The sequence below is a fragment of the Camarhynchus parvulus genome, chromosome 5 (assembly GCF_901933205.1).
Source record: "Camarhynchus parvulus chromosome 5, STF_HiC, whole genome shotgun sequence".
Taxonomy (NCBI): Eukaryota; Metazoa; Chordata; class Aves; order Passeriformes; family Thraupidae; genus Camarhynchus; species Camarhynchus parvulus.
In genome coordinates this window covers 36,623,012-36,641,013 of record NC_044575.1, presented here as the reverse complement: position 1 = coordinate 36,641,013, position 18,002 = coordinate 36,623,012, and the positions used below count along the sequence as shown (strand labels likewise).

Sequence of the window (18,002 nt, the reverse complement as noted above, 5' to 3'; positions counted from 1 at the left end):
TTTAATAAATTTAGCACAATAATGTTGAAAGTTCTATGGAAGGGTAGAGTTAACAAATAAAGCCATAGCTGTTTGTGTGTGCTAATAGTTAATTGTCCAGCTTCCATCACACAGCTATCCATTGACCATCATAACCATTTCCTCTTAGCAGGCTGCTCAGCAGCAGCCTGAGCTCAAACAGCTCAGACAAAAGCTTGTCTGACAGCAGCAACAGCTTTCAGCAAGATATACACAAGAAGACAGACCTCCGTCTTCTAAGCATTTCCAGTGAATTTTGCTTGACCCTAGCTCTTCAAGGTTCTTGTATGTTAGGCAAAACTTTTCTGCAGACTTTTCTGAGATGACATAGAGGATGAGGACAAAAACCCTAATGCAAGAAAATGGTGCTGGGAGTGTTGTTACACATTTGCCATGAGAATTTTATTTGCATCAAGTTATGAAAGGCCACGTAAGTCTCCAATCCATTCAGATGTGCTCCTATACTCTTGTTCTTGGTGCCTCCATCATGGATGTGGTTTTTTTCCCAGGCTTGAGATCCTCAGGCAATTTTTCTAAGCAAGCTCCAAAGTATTTTCTACCTGGCTTCCTCATGTAAGGGCAATATACACTTTGTTCATTCCAGCATATATCTTAGAAATAACAATTAACACATACTTTAAAGGAAATGCATTCTAAACTCACCCTTGTCTCTGCCAACACTCAGCTAGTGACAGCTCTCTTTGTATCTGGTTGCAGTTTTAGTACTTTGGAAATGGTGAACTAAAAGTTAAAACTAAATGTAGGCCACAAGCTGAAAATAGAGTTAAATTGTTGGTAACTTGACAGTCTGACTGAGCCTGTCCTGTAGCACAGTGCTTCACTGTTCATCCTCAATATCCCTATTCATGGTTGATTTCCATCAAAAGCATTAACCATCCACTGTCCCCCAGGGATTGCATTTCAAACCAAGATTTCATACTCTCTCCTGCATGGTTTTGCATATTGCATTGCTTTATACTGCTCAAGAACTGAAAATACTATTAAAAAAAAATCAGGTTTTAGTAAGCACACAATTTCAGAAGCTGACAACAGCTCCCCAACAAGCTGGTGATATGCAAGGACTCATTATTTTCTTACATTTAAAATACAAAGATTCAAATTAACTGATCCTTGTGCAGATTAATGCAGTGCATTTAGGTAGATGGGATACTTGAAGATTTTTCAGCATCCTCCATATACTGAACACATTAATCAAGCAGGAGATATTTTCACATTATAAACTACATTACAGCATAGCTCATGTTTTATTATTGCAAGAGTCTAATGTCATATATTAGACATTACCTGTTAGCTGCCATGTCAGAGAACTGGCTGACAGAGGGACCCACTTGTTTTAACTACTGCATTTAACTTTTATCTAGACAGCAGCAATAGGTGTCCATTTACACACTAAACACTGCAGTGTATTAAAATTTATAATACACCCTCTTACCCTAAGATAAGGGTACAAAATCTATGTTGGATTTTAAGGTTCATCTTGGTCTACGTAGTTTCTGAATTGTGCCTGTGGATTCTACCCTTTTTACACCAACAGAGTAAACAGAAATATTAAACTGCTATAGGAAATTAAGATCAGAATGTAGCTGAGTTGGGGCAATATGCTCTGTTAAATACAGCTATCTCTGTTTTAAAGTTCAGTACCAGCACATAATTCCACTTAATATGCTTTAGAAATCACCTCCAGAACAACAGAACTGCTTAACTGGCAGCCTGGTATGAAGATTATCTTCAGCATACAAAACAGTTTGGTATCTGCACACCTGTAGTTTTTTAGTCCCTTGATTCTTTGTGTATAGGGAAAGAATGATGAAATTCTATATGACAAAGTCTTGTACAAACCTGAGCACAGCACATCCACATTCTAAAAATGCTCCACAGATGAGCATCAACAGCACATTTTTAGGTACTGAGCTATTCTTATACAATCTATGCCAAACATTAGTTACAACAGTCTTTAGAAAAAATCAAACTAAGCAAACAATCTCATTACACACTGAAAGGACAGTTAAAAGGAACTGAAGACACAGGCCATTCCCTTGTTTATAACCACTTAAATTTTATTTTACAGTATATTTGTGACATTTTATGTTACTATAACCAAAGATCAGGGTTGTTTACAAATATAATGGCTGCCATTTGATGTAAACGATTAAAAAGTGTCTCTAAATATTAAAATTTTACATCATGATTTTGTTTTATTAAATTGAATTGCTCTTTGTGCCATCAGTTGTTAGTGGAGAGGAACTAATTTAAGCAAAAATAGTTTTCAGAAATTAGATGTAGAAACTGAGAAGCCTGGGTAAGATTTCAAAAGACCACTCTCTCATCACTGTAAAAAGGAAGAAAGCTAATTCATTCACTGAAGTTGCAACGAGGAGTCAACCAAGTCCATTTGTATTAAGGCTTCTTTACATATTATTGAATCCCATCATGCCTTTCATATTCCCAGCAGCACCTTGTTGAAATTGTCTCATCATTGACTGCAAACCGGCCATGCCACCTGCAGAAAATAAGTGAGAACATGAATGTGTTAATGAACTCTGAAGCACGGCTCTCTTGCTTGAGGCATCATTCCTGTACACACACTCTTCCAGTAATATACAAAGGCAGAAGCCCAAACTGTCAAACCAGGTTGAAACAGCTATTGAAAATAAAGAATGGAGTGAGCAGTTACAGAAAGGTCTGCAAAACACCAGGGTTTAAGATGACTCGTGCATTAAGAACTAGACAGAAGAAAAAACTTGATGGAATGACTATTATCAGTCAGTAAGGTTCAGTTATGGGAGTCCTTATTTAAAGTTGCTCTTGTCAAATTTAATCATTTGAGCAAATCTTAGAAGAGAAGGGAAGTCTAGGAAGATTTGTTTTACCACAGACATCCTTCACCATTCCAAATACTCATTTTGAGATCTGAATCCAAATGAAAGACTAGATTAAGCACTGCTAAGTGCAAAGTATTTGGACTCAACTTTCTGATCATTGTTAGAAAACCCTAGAAATACTTAATACTGATATATAATGCAGATAGTCTCCCATCCCCTTCCTCAAATGCTCCACTATAACTGACAGTCTGCTCTTGAAGCTATAAAAAGTCAGCACATACCCATATGATGAAGAACTCTTGGATCCATCATCTTTGCCATCTGCTGATTCAGTTTGGCCAGCTGAGATGGGTTTACGTTCTTGGACATATCACCACCTAAATAAAAAGAAAAGAGCACTTATAAGAAAGTGGATTAACAAATGGTGCTAGAAATAAAATAAATCCAAATGTTACCTCCTAATTCTAGATTCATATCCATGAGCCCATTATTAGAAGTTACTACATCAGCCACTAAAATTCCGTTTAGGATCAACACTCCCTGCACTCCACAAACCAGACTGAAGTGTTAGTACTGTAGTGGTAATCAAATCTGCATTGATAGAAATACAGTAGCTTTCCTTGCTAAGTTACACACTGCTGTCATGAAGAACAGTGCAGCTCTTACCAGTGACATAAAAGAAATTTCAAACATTGTGAAAATGAGCAAGCTACAACTCACTTTCTCCCTAATGAGTATTTTCTCATTTCCTCTGTGTACACACATCAAGTGACCTCCCCCCTTAGTTAATAAATTTTAGAGTGGGGTTTTTCGTATTGGTTTGGAGGTTTTTTTTACCTTTGAAAAGCCCTTTGATGCCTCCCATCTTTTTCACCATCTGTGCAAACTTAGTGTATTGGGTCAAAAGCTCCTGAACATCTCGGGTAGAAACACCAGAGCCTCTTGCTACTCTTTGGATTCTTCCTGGCTGCTTACTGAAAACTTTGGCACCATCTGTACTGTCAAGTTCTGCAATTACAGTGTGGAATAGAAAAATCCATTAAGTCACTGACATTAAAAACTGTTACAATTGGTAACAAACAGCAAACCTGTTTTCATTGTTGAGAACTTAATTTTGAGACAGAGAATAAAAACTTTGTTTTAAAAGTGACAATGCAAAATTTTACATAAATCACTGAGGCATAATATTCTAGACAGTACTACTAAGAAGCTCTTATCTTCATATGTTATTCAATGTGATAGAAAAAAGCTGTGTGAAGAAATTGTGCTCTTGGGATTCCTGGTCTTAAGCCATATTAATGGGTTTAGTACAAGGGTAAGAGCATACTACTAAAGGAATTTTAGGTGGACTAAAAACAACACTTTGAATTCCAGAGACCAGGCTATGTCACCAAGTAAATTTGACGGTGAGTAGGAAAAAGACAGCAATGCCAGATTAAAGATTAACATACCTTATTAATTTGCAAGTATAGCATTAATAATTTATGAACAGTTACAATACAATGAATAAAAGTACATTGATTTCCAATAGAATGGAAATTATTTGAAATTCCACCTACTCTACACAAGACAGAGCAGCAACACACAAAGTATCTCCAGATATTTAGATTTAAGAAATTTGGAGACACATGTACTCCTTGCAATTCCCAAGAATATTAAATATTTGTCATTTTCTGTCACTGTACATGCTGCAATATGAATTTTTGTTTCCAGAAAGATCTCGCTAAATAAGTTTGTTCAACAATCAAGAAAAAAAACAGAGGGTGAAATTTATATTACCTTGATCATTCATACTGTCCATTATAGTCATGAGTTTCTTTAGCCTTGCCATTGATTCCTGTTCATTGCCTTTACTCATGAAGTCAGTTCCAAAACCAGGGATCATGCCCTTGTTGCAAGAAAGGAAAACAAAAGCTGGGTCAGAATAGGCAAAGCTAACTTTAATTAAGCAGAAAGAAATACAGACAGCAACTGTTAATTCAGTAGTTGCATACTGCAGTAGGCAAATAACTTCACCTTTTTAAAAACAGAACACGGATTATAACAAATTTCAATTAAGAGTTTTAAAATAAAATTATTTTGGGGATAACTAACCAAGATCTGACTGAATGGTCCCATTTTCATGATGTTTTGGAATTGTTCATACATATCTCTTAATGTAAATTGACCTGAAGCACAACAACAAAAGAAAAGTTAGCAGAAGTCACACCAGCATTTTGCTCTTACCCTCCTTTTTAAATTATTCTTTGTATTTATAAGGTAAAGACTATACTACATAGATAAGTAGATAAATAAACCTCTTCACTCTTCATATGGCTAAACAGTTTCAGATGGCACATGCTGAACCATTAAGCTACTTTTTCTGCAGTTGTAGTCTGACAGACTTATCGTTTGAAAAAACACAATTGAATTTACTTGGCTGCCACATTTACTGGAGAAAGAAAACCATTCTTCACTGAACATGAACAAGTTGTTTGTGTCTACACACAGCACAAATGAACTCAGTGGTCTCTGTCACAGAGCACCTGCCATGGTCAGGTCACCATAATGCATCTGCTATTCAGTCCTTGGGAATAACTTACCATGTTTTAGCTTTTCTATGAGTGCTTCATTATCATCCAACTTTAACTCATTTACTTTATCTATCAATCCTTCAATATCACCCATACCTGAATAAAGAAAACAGATCTGAAATTAGCATTTAAAAAAATACACTTTGACTTTCCATTATCCAATTCTAAGTGTCTTTTAAGCACAGTTGTACATTGGACGTACCAAGCAGCTTGCTGATGAAAGGCTGTGTTTTAAAGGGTTCAAAGTCATCTATGTGCTCGCCAGTTCCAATAAAAATAATAGGACTCTTTGTGGCAGCAACTCTGCAATAAAATATATTTCATGAAATGGCCTCTCAAACACCATCTATCTTTTATACTATAATCAGCTAGGCATCATCAACACTATGCATTCTGTCTGAAGGATCTGCCTTACTCCTCAAACTATTAATGAAAAAACACCCAGCACGTGGATGCTTAGCTCAGAGTAGTTAAAAAGATTTTTCTCTAATTAGTACTTTATAAAATACAAACTTTGAGAGGAAAGGAAAAAAAAAAATCATCTCCACTTTATCATAATACTGGGCTATTACTGATACATACACTGATACTAGTGATAATACTGTCAGATGACAAGCACTGATTACAATTTCTTCAAGGTACCTCATACAAAAGATCAATCTCATTTTCAACACAGGAAAAAGCGCAGACATAAGAAAACTCAGAATCTTTCCACCACACTGGCATTATCTTTTAGATAAAATTTAGTTTCCAGTCCACAGACAGTACAGAGCAAACACAGCACACAAAGCACACAAGCATACGACAACTCGAACAAGAGCAAAATGAAAATACCAAAAGCTTTAGTCTTCCAACATCATGCTATAGATAAAGCAAAATACATATGGCAATTTAGGAACTCTAACACTTCAGGTCAAAGACAGACAGGGAATTAGCAAGTCAGGGTCAGTTATTTTGACTGTTTTGACAAAACATCTCAGCTCCAGACAAGCTGTATCACTGAAAGACAGTTGAAACAATCATATAAGGCTGAAGATAAAATGTAGCATTTTCTGGTCAAAACTCTGCCAAGATACAGGACATGGAAGGTCCAACAAGAATGGAATTTGGGTAAGTAGGACCACAGACAACTTTTCATCAAGTTTCTGGACACTGCCAATCCAGAAGTTTGATTTGCATTATAGTTTTAAGGTCACATATGATGAGGTACAGCTTTTCCCCTTTTGGAAAAAATCTCAAAGTGCAAAACTCAAATTCATTTAAGTCATATCTGTTGAGCCCAAATTTATCTTTCTGGAAAAATGCCTAGTACACAATAGGCAATGAATATTGCTTGATGCTGATTTCAGAAGACAAAAGTCTGACCTGTGACAATACAAACTACTGTACTGAAAATACATCCTATCACTGAATGCTGATGGTAAGTATCATCAACAGGTGATCCTACCCACCAGACGAAGGGTAAGAATCTAAGTGTGACTGGGACTGACTTAGATTCTGTGCAGGGTGACAGTGACACTCTCCAGGACAGGTTTCTGTGAGATACTAACTCATTTCACAGCTGGCTGTGCACAGCCAGATGCTGGACACTGTTATACCCCATTAGTACTTACGCACTAAGGGCTCCACCTCCTTTGGCATGTCCATCCAGCTTAGTGACAATAACAGAAGCTACATCTACTTTGTCTTTGAAAGCTTTAGCTTGAGCTTCACAAGCTTGGCCAATGGAAGCATCCATCACATAAACAATGTTATCTGGTTGCTAGGAGAAATGAGATACACAAAATGATCATTTCCTGCTTTACTAAACAATGTTAATGCGTTATTATTATTATTATTATTATTATTATATAGGTTCAGTAGCAGAACTTACTGCAATAACAGTATATAAAAGCTGTATGCTAGAGTTTAAAACAGGACCACTGTTTTTATGAACAGTATTATCTAAGGACCATTTAAAAAATTCTGATGCTGAATGACTGTATGATTTATCCACAACACAAAATATTACAATTTAATATGCTTGTGCTTATTAGTTATGATGCAAGTGATTTTAGCCAGTATCTTGAGCGAATAAGATAATTAGTATCTACAAGCACTTAATAGCTAACATCTTCCATTTGGTTTTACATTCATATATTTAAGACATCCATTCCTCCAAAAATAATTTAGCCATTACCAGGAATTGTGTGGGAAGTGTCATATTGTCATGCAAGACCACAGAATCAAACAAATAGCCAGACTTTTTAAACCCATAGAAACAACAGCTTCATTTACATATCAAAACTCTTGAAAGTTATCGAATCATCTTCTCTGTCTCAGTGCAATTATTTGTGACAATCACAGAAAGTTTAGTATTGATAGTTAAAGGAAACCAGACCAGACTGCTTCTTTCATCTAGTTTTTCAATGCAAAGATCCTGAAAAGGAAAAGTTAAAGCAGGAATGGCAGTCTGATCATATGCAAGCATCCTTGAACAGAAGAATAGAAGAATTAAAACCATAACAAAACTAACAAGCACTGGTCGTTTAGCCTTTGCTTATTCATATCTGTTTGTAATTTCTAATATCATCTAGGAGTTAAAGCAAAATGCACACAGAACATTAGGATAAAGATTAATCAACTGTCACCAAATGCCAAGTTACTCTATTTCTCAAAACTACTCACTATGGCATTAGCAACTTGTAACATTTCTTCAAACAAAGAGTCTTCTTGTTTGTGACGTCCACTTGTGTCAACAATGATGATTTCAAAGTTTTCATTCTTAAATTTCTCAACACCTTCTGAGGCAATTATTACAGGATCCATTTCTGTATAACTGATCAAAAAGAGAAACAAAGAGATTCAGAATTTCATAATTTGACTATACACTTGTTAACTATAAGTCTATCTGGATTTCAAGAGGGAACTCCTCTTAGGTAAAGCAAAAATTGGTTACAAATATGTCTTCCTAAGCCATTTACCCTTACTGCTCAGTGAACTGAAGCACAAAGCCTGAAGTCCATCTCACCTGCTGGAAGCTGCACTAAGTTCTCAAATCCTCTCAAATAGGATTTTGCTGAGCATCTAGACAGTTCGCCTTCAGTGAATCTTAGGGGAAAGTTATTTACTGCTTTACAAAAAGACATTTCAGGTTCACCTCTGTCTCTATTTGATAATAAAAATTAAGCATCCAAAAATTATATCCTTTGATCTGTGAGATACTTCTCAAAAATCTGGCCATGTCTGGTAAAAGTCTGTGAGCTGCTACACATTGAGTAAGCACCATAGGGAATTATTCCTGGACACCTGATCTCTTTGTACACTATCCTACCTGTTACTCCAGGCAATACACTGAACTGGACAGAATAATCATCTGATCAGAGCAAGCATTACCCAGAATATATTATTAAAATGAAAGCAATTAGGCCATGCTAGATGGGGTTTAGTGCAAATGTTCAGAACAGAACAACACATAACTGGAGTTGAATTGTTCTCCAAAGTGTTTCTGAAAGATGCTTACCTCCCATAAAAGGGAATTCTTGCTTTTGTGGCATTCTGCTTTAACTGGTCAAAAGCACCTGTAAGACAGGTATAGTCAAGGACCTACTTAAGGAAATCTTCAAATATTATAGATAGAGAACTACATCATTAAAGTCTGTGTTACCTGCTCTGTATGTGTCTGCACATATTAGACATGTCTTCCAGCCTTTCCTCTGATAGAAGTATGCTAACTGAAATGAAACCCAAAACAAGTAGTTACACCAAAGTCCCATTGACATGACACTTCTAACAGCCTGAAGTCACACACAGAGGACACAAACTCAAGCCAGCCCTTCTATAAGTGAGGCCACAGAGTAAGACTGTTCATGATTAGCATAGCCATTATTTAGAAAAGCATGTTATAAATAATTATTAATGGCAAGATGAAAATACCTACTTGACTCTGCTTCTGATTTCAATTTCTTGAAATGGCAATCTCTAGGAATGACTACAAATAATTTAAGTTCCCATTTTACTAGCTCCTGAATTCTTCTTAGTGTCAATACTGCAGATTGGACTAGCATGTACAAACTACCCAAAGCAATACTTCAATATCAAGTACCATAATGGCTACAACTTGTACAGCTCTGTGTTTTTGTACTTTCAGAGGAACAAAGATATTTCCATTGAAAGGACATGCTTTAAAGCAGGGGACAGAATCCTTAAAATTCCTACAACAGTCAGCTTCACGGGTACTACGTATATTCACAAAACACTAACCAAATACAAACATTCAAAACAAGGTTCACCTACAAAAGCACTAAGAAAGCCTGCTCTGATTTCAGAAGACTATGCTGAATATTTCACTATGTGTGCATCTCAAAAGGAGATGACAAAAAACAACAAAGATGTGTCTTTTTTCCACAGGATAATTCCTCCTCACAACTTGGAATGTATCCAGCTCTGTCCTGGGGTGAATGATGAGTGAGTCAAGAGTTTATAGTTTAAGATAAAAGGGCAGATTAGTGAGGGTGATGCTGTTGTGGGTGTTTGTTACAGGCCACCTGATCAGAAGGAGCAAGTGGATGAGGCTTTCTGTGGGCAGCTAGAAGCAGCCTCAAAGTCACAGGCCCTGGTTCTTGTGGGGGACTTTAACTACCCTGACATCTACTGGAGAAGCAACACAGTGAAGCACAGTCCAGGAGGTTGGTGGAAAATGGAAAAATGGAAAGCAGAGATTACAACTTCCTGTCACAGGAAGCGGACAATCCCACAAGGAATGGTGTGCTGTTTGACCTCACACTAAAAAACAGGGAAGGCCTTGTTGCAGATGTGAACATACATCGATTCAGACCATTCTTTTTTTAGCCTTAAAAAAATAAAACCACAAATTTCCTGAATTAGTCTGCAGCTGGAAGAGGTTTCATATCACCAACTTACACTTAACTGATACTTTGTATCTAATACAAAGGCCAAATTCCACTGTTTTTCTAAATAAGTAATGGCATGAACACCCATTCTTAATATTTAGTCTTAAACCTAGAAGGTGAACTACAATGTTGTGGTTTAACTAAGTATAAGGACAAATAAAGACTCTCTTATAGGGTATTGTTTCATCAAAAGTTCAGTTTAAAAATTTTTGAAGGAAGTCCTACAAGTCATATATTGCCCCAAAAAATATTACTTTCAACATTCATTTCATCTCAGAAACCCCTCTGCAAATGTATCTCTACATGGTAGTGAGTTAGAACTTTCCTACTAACAAAACCAGCACAGATCACAAGCCAAACCTACCTAAGGAGCCCAATGACCACCAGCTTCCCCAAGCAAAAAAAAAAAACCCCAAAAAAACCAACAAAAAACCAAACCCCAACAAACAAACCAAAACCAATGCAAAGAGATCCACTGCACTTACCTTTGAACAAGTTGTTGTTTTACCACTTCCTTGCAAACCAACAAACATTATAATGTTCTGTTTTCCTTTGGTAGGTGTCCATGCCTTGACTCCAGGATCTACAAGCTAAAGAACAGGGAGTAACATAGACAGCAGAACCAAATTTCAAAAGCATGGAACAGTTGGTGTCACACTAATGCTAGGTGCCTTGTTTCATATCCAAAGGAGAAAAACAGTTTTTGCACAGTCTCATCTTAATTTGGCTTAGATTTTTGCTGATTTACAGTGAACAACAGCCCTTACAAGATATCTATAGTATATAATGTTCTGCATAATAATTCTGCAACAACAACAGTGTTAATTTCTTTGTAATACCAAGCACAGTCAGGATGGCCTGTATATATGGCACAAAGATAACAACCAACACAGAAAGGTGACCTCCACCTCTCTTGTCACTGCTCAGCACGGGCTTCTTCCAGTGAGAATCCTACAGCACAGAAGGCTTTGTAGGGTTGCTGCCTCACTTGTGAAATGAGTAGAAGGTAAATACACTCCTGAGAGTCACCATATCTCTGGGTACAGACTACAGAAGAACAAATGACTACACTACATAATGAAAGAGGGCAGAATACAGATACTCAAGTCCTATTTGACCAAGCAGGCAGATTAATGAGAAATGTTGCATTGAGCTGCTGGTTGTTACTTATCACTTTTCCAAAGGCTTATCAGTAGTTGGAACATTAGGGTAGAAAAGCTGTGTTCTGGGACAAGCAGATGCAGTCTAGAAGCTAGCAGTACTTTACTCTTGTCTTTACATTTCAGTTGAAGAATAAGAACAATTGAACTGAAAGCTTAAACTGAAGTTAGTTTGAGAAATGCCCAGGATGCAGTTTCAATGAGAACACTGCTGTCTGCAGTATTGCAGTTGTGCTTTCACATCAGAAAACCTGACTGCAGGTACTACACAACCACCTAAAAGCTTGCCTTGCTACTGCACTACTTCCAAGCCCAGACTGTACAAGGAGAGTGATGCAATACAGAATTCTGAAGTCCTACCTTAACAAGCTCTTTAAAGACTGCATGCTGGATCATTTTTCTTTTGTTAAGGCCAGATGCCATTTCTTCAAGATCAATTGCAGACCTGAGTTTGAGAAAAGCATGGAACACTAGCATAACTTAAAGCATCACTTGAACCTAGTAATAAAGTTTTAGGAACTGCAACAGCACTCTGATTTGTTCTGAGTTTTCAGATAGGATGTACTTAAGAAGTGACATGCATTGGAGACATTCTTATGCAGAGGACAAAAACAGGTTTCTAAAATGCATCTTTCAGACTTGCATTTACTTAAATTAATCTGAAAATAGGCAAAGTAACCGTGCTAGTCACATACACAGATTTATTTATAGCCAGCACAGAACATGTGAAGATTATGTGTCTAGGAAGTAATGAAGAGCTTGTTTATCAGATGACTGATGACAGCAAAAGATTTTTGAAACAAGCCTGTAACAGCAATAAATGGCTAAATTTGACCAAAGACTCTTTTGATGGAACTGGCTAAACATTTAGTTCAAACAGCTGTTTTCCTGTTAAAAATAAACTGTGTTTCTAAAAAAAACCCCAACATATTAAGTTATAAATTAGTTGTTCTTTTGTAACTTCAAACTACAACTTTTACAAATATCAAAAGTTAAATGCATTTTGATTATTTCACTTACTTGACATTTTCTCTAAGTTGCTTCACAAGTTTGATATTAACATCAGCTTCCAGTAATGCTGTACATACTTCTTTTAACATAGCATTTAAAACCTTTGGAGTATAAAAGAAAAATCAGAAAAAATGTTTTACAATACACAGAGATTAACTAGTACACTATTAGGTTAAAATAAGAATGTGGAAGTCTATTTATGATATGGCTTTCACAAATTAAATGCATGTAGTCATATCATGAAATCAACTGTCACAAAAAATGTCTGTGCATTTGTTCCTACGTAAAAACAATTTAAATCTGAGAGGGAAGGGTTCTCAATTGTAACAGCTGCACACTACAGAACACCAACACAAAACACTTCCTACTGCATTATGGCCAACAGCTCATATGACAGCAAGACTTCCTGAACTCCCCTCTGGGTACTCCTTAGAAAGTACACCAAAAAACTCCTCAGATCACAACACCATTTCTGTAACAGTATTCCTCAACTAAAGATAGACACCCTCCTACCTGCATTTTCAGAAACTGGACTGCTGCTCTGACTGCATGCCTTTTAGACAAGCAGATGCTTCAGGGAGAAACCTGTCTACTCTAAGTTTTCAAAGTCTTGAACACAAAGATTTTTCTGAAAGTAACACCTGCATAAATGGCCTCATTTTCACATCTTGAGGTCTTGCAGGATAAAAGTTTCCATTGCTGAAAAAAAATAATTGGGCTGTATTTGATTCAATTTAGGTTTTTTTGTCTCCTGGTAGAAGATAAATTAAAACATTTTCATTATGCATAAGTTCTAACCCTACAGCTCTCAATGACCCTATTTTTTAGTTACTTTAAGCCACACATCTTTCCACCTGAAAAGAATTTGTATGTACTGAAAAGAGTTTCTATGTACACAATCTATGTACTCAGAGACACTTTGAAACCATCACATTACTTAGTTTTCCATCTTGCATTCAACACCTATGACAGAACACACTGGGTTCTATTTTCAAACTCTTACTTAGAGAAAATACAGGCCATACTAAGCCAAACAAAATTCCAGTTTGAACATAAGGCAGCATTTGCTGCCTTTATGTTCATGGTTTGAACATAAAGGCAGCAAATGCAACACATTGCTCACAATTTAGACAGCAAAGCTTACATGTGTTCTTCCACATTTCAGCTTCTAGCAGCCTAATACACATCTGCATAGTCTGCCTGTGCCCACACACACATAAATCAGAGCAGGCACCTACCTTCCATCCACACTTAGGCACACACTGCCGCCACAGGACATTAATCTCCCTATTTACAGCACCAGGCTCAAGGACCCTTTGACCATGGGACCCACTACGTCTGAGGTGATGACCCAGATATAAATCTAGTTTTCATTTCTGGCAGTACTGTTAGGGGGTTAAAACCTTTAGTAGAAATTTTACTTGAAGGAAAAAAAAAAAGTCTAGGTAGCCCACTTCAAGCTTCTCATCAGCCTGTGAGAACTTTTTCTCAGAACTCTTCCAGTGCTAGTGCCATGACATTTGCACATTACATACCTCTTCATTGATGATTGTGGCATTGCTCAGTGAGCGCAATGCTGAAGTTATTTTTCTTCCAAGATCTGCCAGAACCATTTTGGTGGCTTCAAGTACGACTCAGAAGGATCTGGAATAAAAATTTTAAAATAACATTTTAAACCAGTTGAAGCTATACTTTCACAAATTAATCATTCAAGTAACTTTTGGGTAAGAATCCTGCTTTGCATTCCAGAAAGTGCACAAGTTTTACTTTTTAAAGTTATTTTTAGGAAATATTGGCCTGAAGTTAATTTTAGCCAATCCTCATGGCCTACTTAAAAACAGAGATACCACACTTCTACTAGGAAGGATTTCACTGCATAGAATAAATGTGCATTGAATTCACCATGGAAAAAACCAAACAGAACAGTCCAGAGAGGCTTCCAGAAAGAATGCCAGCTGCTTTTTATCCTCTTATCAGCAATATGCTACATAACAGAATAAAATCAAGCAGAACAGCCTAGAAACACTGCCTCTTGCAAGGACAGTATGACCAGAAGTAAAGTATTTCGCTAGCAAAATTCAACATTATTTATCAGTTGCATTTTATCCAGCTTTCATTAATCAAGCTGAATTTCCCATTTCAGCAGCCCTACAAACATACTTGCATTTTTTAAGCAAAATTCATACTATAGTTTTTAATGGCTGTACTGGAAAAAGACTATTTTTGCTCACTAGAAACACAAATCTCACATATAAGCCTAAACCATACCAAAATTTACACTTAGAAAATCATAAAAAGTGAATTTCTGAAGGGTACACACTCTAGCCAACATGCTAAACTACTTCACCCCCTATATTATGTGGCAAGATATTCAGGAGAACACATGGTAGAATCAGCAATCTAAAATTCTGATTAAGGGCAAATCAAAACCTGTCTGAAGAGCAAAAATTTGCAACACCACAGCTAATGCTGAAATGGAGCACTTCAAATACTTCATGTTTATCTTCCACTTTCAGTGTTGCTTTCCTGTACTCAGCTGAAACTACTTCCTAGCTGATAGCCCAAACTGGAATCTCACATTTGAGCTCCTCCTTTCAGAACTGAAATCCAAATTCTCAGTAGTGGGAGCCTCTGTAATCAAAACAGATGAGAGTTTCAAAGACTTTTGGGACTTCCCCCTGCGTCAAGTGAGAAGAAAACAGAGACGAAAGGCCAGTCCATTTATTGAAATGAAGAATGTACCACCAGCTACATTCTGACTTAATAGTAGAACATCAATGTGGCTAACAAAGCAGCTCACTATATACACACACTGAGATTTATCAGCTGCACAAACCCCAAACAGCACAGTTTAAAATGTGTTAAAATGTTTTATTATTTATAAATAATAAAATATATATTCCAAAAGAGCTAAAACAAGGTTCCCATGTAAGCCAACTTCCAGATTGCTTGGTCTAATTGAAAGTTACTAAAAAATTTACTTGTTATCAACTTGGTAGGTTAAACCAGCAATAAAACCCCAAAACCACCTGCCAGTCTAACCCACCCTCCCCTGATACTAAGGTCACAATGCAGAACAAATTCTCCAGGAGCTTCAGAAGATGTAGGATAAATAAATCCCGTCTAAGTACAGGAGTTGGGTATGGCAAATGACACAAATAAATATATTTACACTTTTTAGATATAATGTACATTGAACATACAAGTAATGATATCCATTACAATGCCATCTCAATATTAATTTAAAAAATAAGTCTGTGTTTCTTAAGGAACTCTGCCAGTAGAGTATTTGCAAATACTCTACTGTTCTATTGGTGTACTCTACAGTACACTAATAGAAATTGATGTCCATCTTCTTACATTGCTGGAAGGGGACTTCTACATGTTCTCTGAAGTGGTAAAACTCCAAGGCTTCCTTATTAGGCATAAAAGTCATATTATTGCAGAATAATTCTAAAAAAAGCATTTAAATCATCAATAGGTTCTACCAAACAGTCTCAGCAAAACAGATGTTCAAAACGTTTTCCAGATCATTTTTTGTGATAATCACAATGTGTAAGAAAAAACAAAGCCTCCAAACCTTTAAAAACAGTGCTGCACCTCAGTAAGCTTTGAGCTGCTAAAACAGCCACCAGTGACAGAACTTAACTATAAAACTTGGATATATTAGCTAAGAAATTTGATAGGATGACCAACATACAGTCATGTGAATACTCAATATTTAAAATTAGTTTCCAGAGTTCTACAGATCTCCAAATACAGAAGGTTAATTACATTCTAATAAATGAATGTTTCCTCTGCAGAATTCCAAAAGCTTCTTCCGACAGCCTTACAACAGGAATAATTCAAATACTTTGCCAACGAGATGAGTTTAAGCATTTTTATATAAAGTGCTCTTGCTAGCACATTAAAAAATCGTAAGTCATCAGAATATCTAAGGGCTGCCAAGTACAGAAATTAATAGAACTTGTGACAGTCCATCCAAGTTGAGAGACATACTCCAGACAAAAAGGCACACAAGATGTTTTAGCAGGTAGCCAGCTCAGGCTGGCAGATAGCCAGACAGGCATTAGCAGTACTGCAGTGCAGAAGGTGTGTGTGCTGGGCAGCTGCGGTTCTGGGCAGTTCACCCTGAATGCAGCACCCTGCAGACACACACAGCAGGGCTGAGCAAGGCAGCACCCCGCAGACACACAGAGCGGGGCTGAGCAAGGCAGCACCCTGCAGACACACAGAGCAGGCAAGGCAGCACCCCGCAGACACACAGAGCAGGGCTGAGCAGGGCTCGGGCTGAGCAAGGCCATGAGCTCTGCACAGTCTGATTCCCTCCACCAGCAGCAGCCTAGCACCGCCACACTGAGCTCCCAGGCCATGGTCGGCTGCAGTCCCAAGAGCTCTGTGCTTCAGCCACGAATGGGCATTCCAGGGACAAAGGGGCAGCAGGAATAGTGCTAATGTCTTACTATGGCACAACAAACCAGCAGTGAAGCAATTCTGAGGAGACAGACTGCCCGCCCCTGCCCACACACCCAGCATAAACCTCCAACCAGATCGCTCTAGCTAAACTAGCAGTATCTAATGTACAGAGTTTTGAAAAAAAAATAGGCTTAACAGGTAACAGCAGTTTAAATAGCTGCTTTAAAAGATAGCAGCTGCTTAAAAAGATACGAAGCAAAAGGAACACTTAAAAACTGTACAATAAACTTGCACTACATGTACACATACATGGATTAAGACCAACTGCAAGTCTAACACTGTAACAGAGAAGCGGCTGTTTCACAGTGGGAATGCCCTGAGCTACTGCAGCTCCGCTCAACCTCAACTCACGAGTTTCCACCTTCTAAGCTTACCCAGCTGACGACGGGAAGGCGCCCCCAAGGCAGCAGCCGGGAGCGGCTGTCTCGCTTACGGCCCAATGCCCTCGTTTTCTCGGGAAAAGGGATGAAGGCAGAGCCCGGTGTATGTGCCCGGCCGCTGCCTTTGCCCTGGGCTGGCCCCAGACAGTGGGCGGACACCGGCTGGGCGAGTCCCGTCCCGGTGCTGTGGGCGGCAGAGGCCGGGTCCGGAGGCCCAGAATCGCTCCCGCACAGCTCCGGCGGACTGAGGGCCCCGCCCGGCCCGGGCTGCCGCAGGACAGACCGCTGCCGCTCCCCGGGGTCGGCAGGCACTGGTGCCTCCTCCTTCCCCGCGGGACTGGGCCAGGGACTCTCCGCGTCACGAAAAACGGCGGCGGGTGGCGGTCCCGCTTACGGAGCGGCTACGGCGGCAGCACGAGCACTCACCGGGAGCGCGGCGCGGGGCCCGCGGCGGAGCCGTGCCCAGCCCAGCCCGCCGGGGCGAGGCCGCCCAGCGAGACTCCGCTGGATCGCGAGGATCAGCGGCCGCCGCCGACCAGGGAAACGTCAGCACTAGCCGTCGCCCCTCAGGACCCCGCTGGCTTCCGTTTCCGGGACGTGCGCGGGACCGCTGCGTTCTTAAGGTGGCGCCGTGTAAACGCGCCGCCCG

The 18,002-nt window shown here is 38.6% G+C and overlaps 1 protein-coding gene across 2 annotated transcripts; it reads right to left on the bottom strand.

The window, feature by feature from the left end:
* Window positions 1–2,075: 2,075 nt before the first annotated feature.
* Window positions 2,076–17,933, bottom strand: SRP54 (signal recognition particle 54). Of its 2 annotated transcripts, none has more exons than XM_030948796.1 (16): window positions 17,780–17,933; window positions 14,033–14,141; window positions 12,507–12,598; window positions 11,847–11,931; window positions 10,812–10,916; window positions 9,081–9,147; window positions 8,937–8,994; window positions 8,102–8,252; window positions 7,048–7,196; window positions 5,637–5,737; window positions 5,444–5,530; window positions 4,956–5,029; window positions 4,641–4,749; window positions 3,699–3,869; window positions 3,143–3,238; window positions 2,076–2,539 (listed from the first exon to the last, which is right to left on the bottom strand). In XM_030948796.1, the coding sequence occupies exons 2-16, from the start codon at window positions 14,108–14,110 to the stop codon at window positions 2,448–2,450; spliced, it is 1,515 nt and encodes a 504-aa protein (XP_030804656.1). In that variant the 5' UTR covers window positions 14,111–14,141; window positions 17,780–17,933; the 3' UTR covers window positions 2,076–2,447. The 2 variants fall into 2 exon arrangements, with proteins under 2 accessions (XP_030804656.1, XP_030804657.1); XM_030948797.1 differs by having other exon boundaries at window positions 2,105–2,539; window positions 17,348–17,933.
* Between the last annotated feature and the right edge of the window lie 69 nt (window positions 17,934–18,002).

What these genes read in the sequence shown, in the direction of transcription:
- SRP54 (XM_030948796.1), bottom strand. Translation starts at nt 14,110, where the DNA reads ATGGTTCTGGCAGATCTTGGAAGAAAAATAACTTCAGCATTGCGCTCA. An exon ending in CCACAATCATCAATGAAGAG is followed by an intron (nt 12,599 to 14,032) that starts GTATGTAATGTG and finishes TATACTCCAAAG; the next exon opens with GTTTTAAATGCTATGTTAAA. An exon ending in TGCAGACACATACAGAGCAG is followed by an intron (nt 8,995 to 9,080) that starts GTAACACAGACT and finishes CCTGTCTTACAG; the next exon opens with GTGCTTTTGACCAGTTAAAG.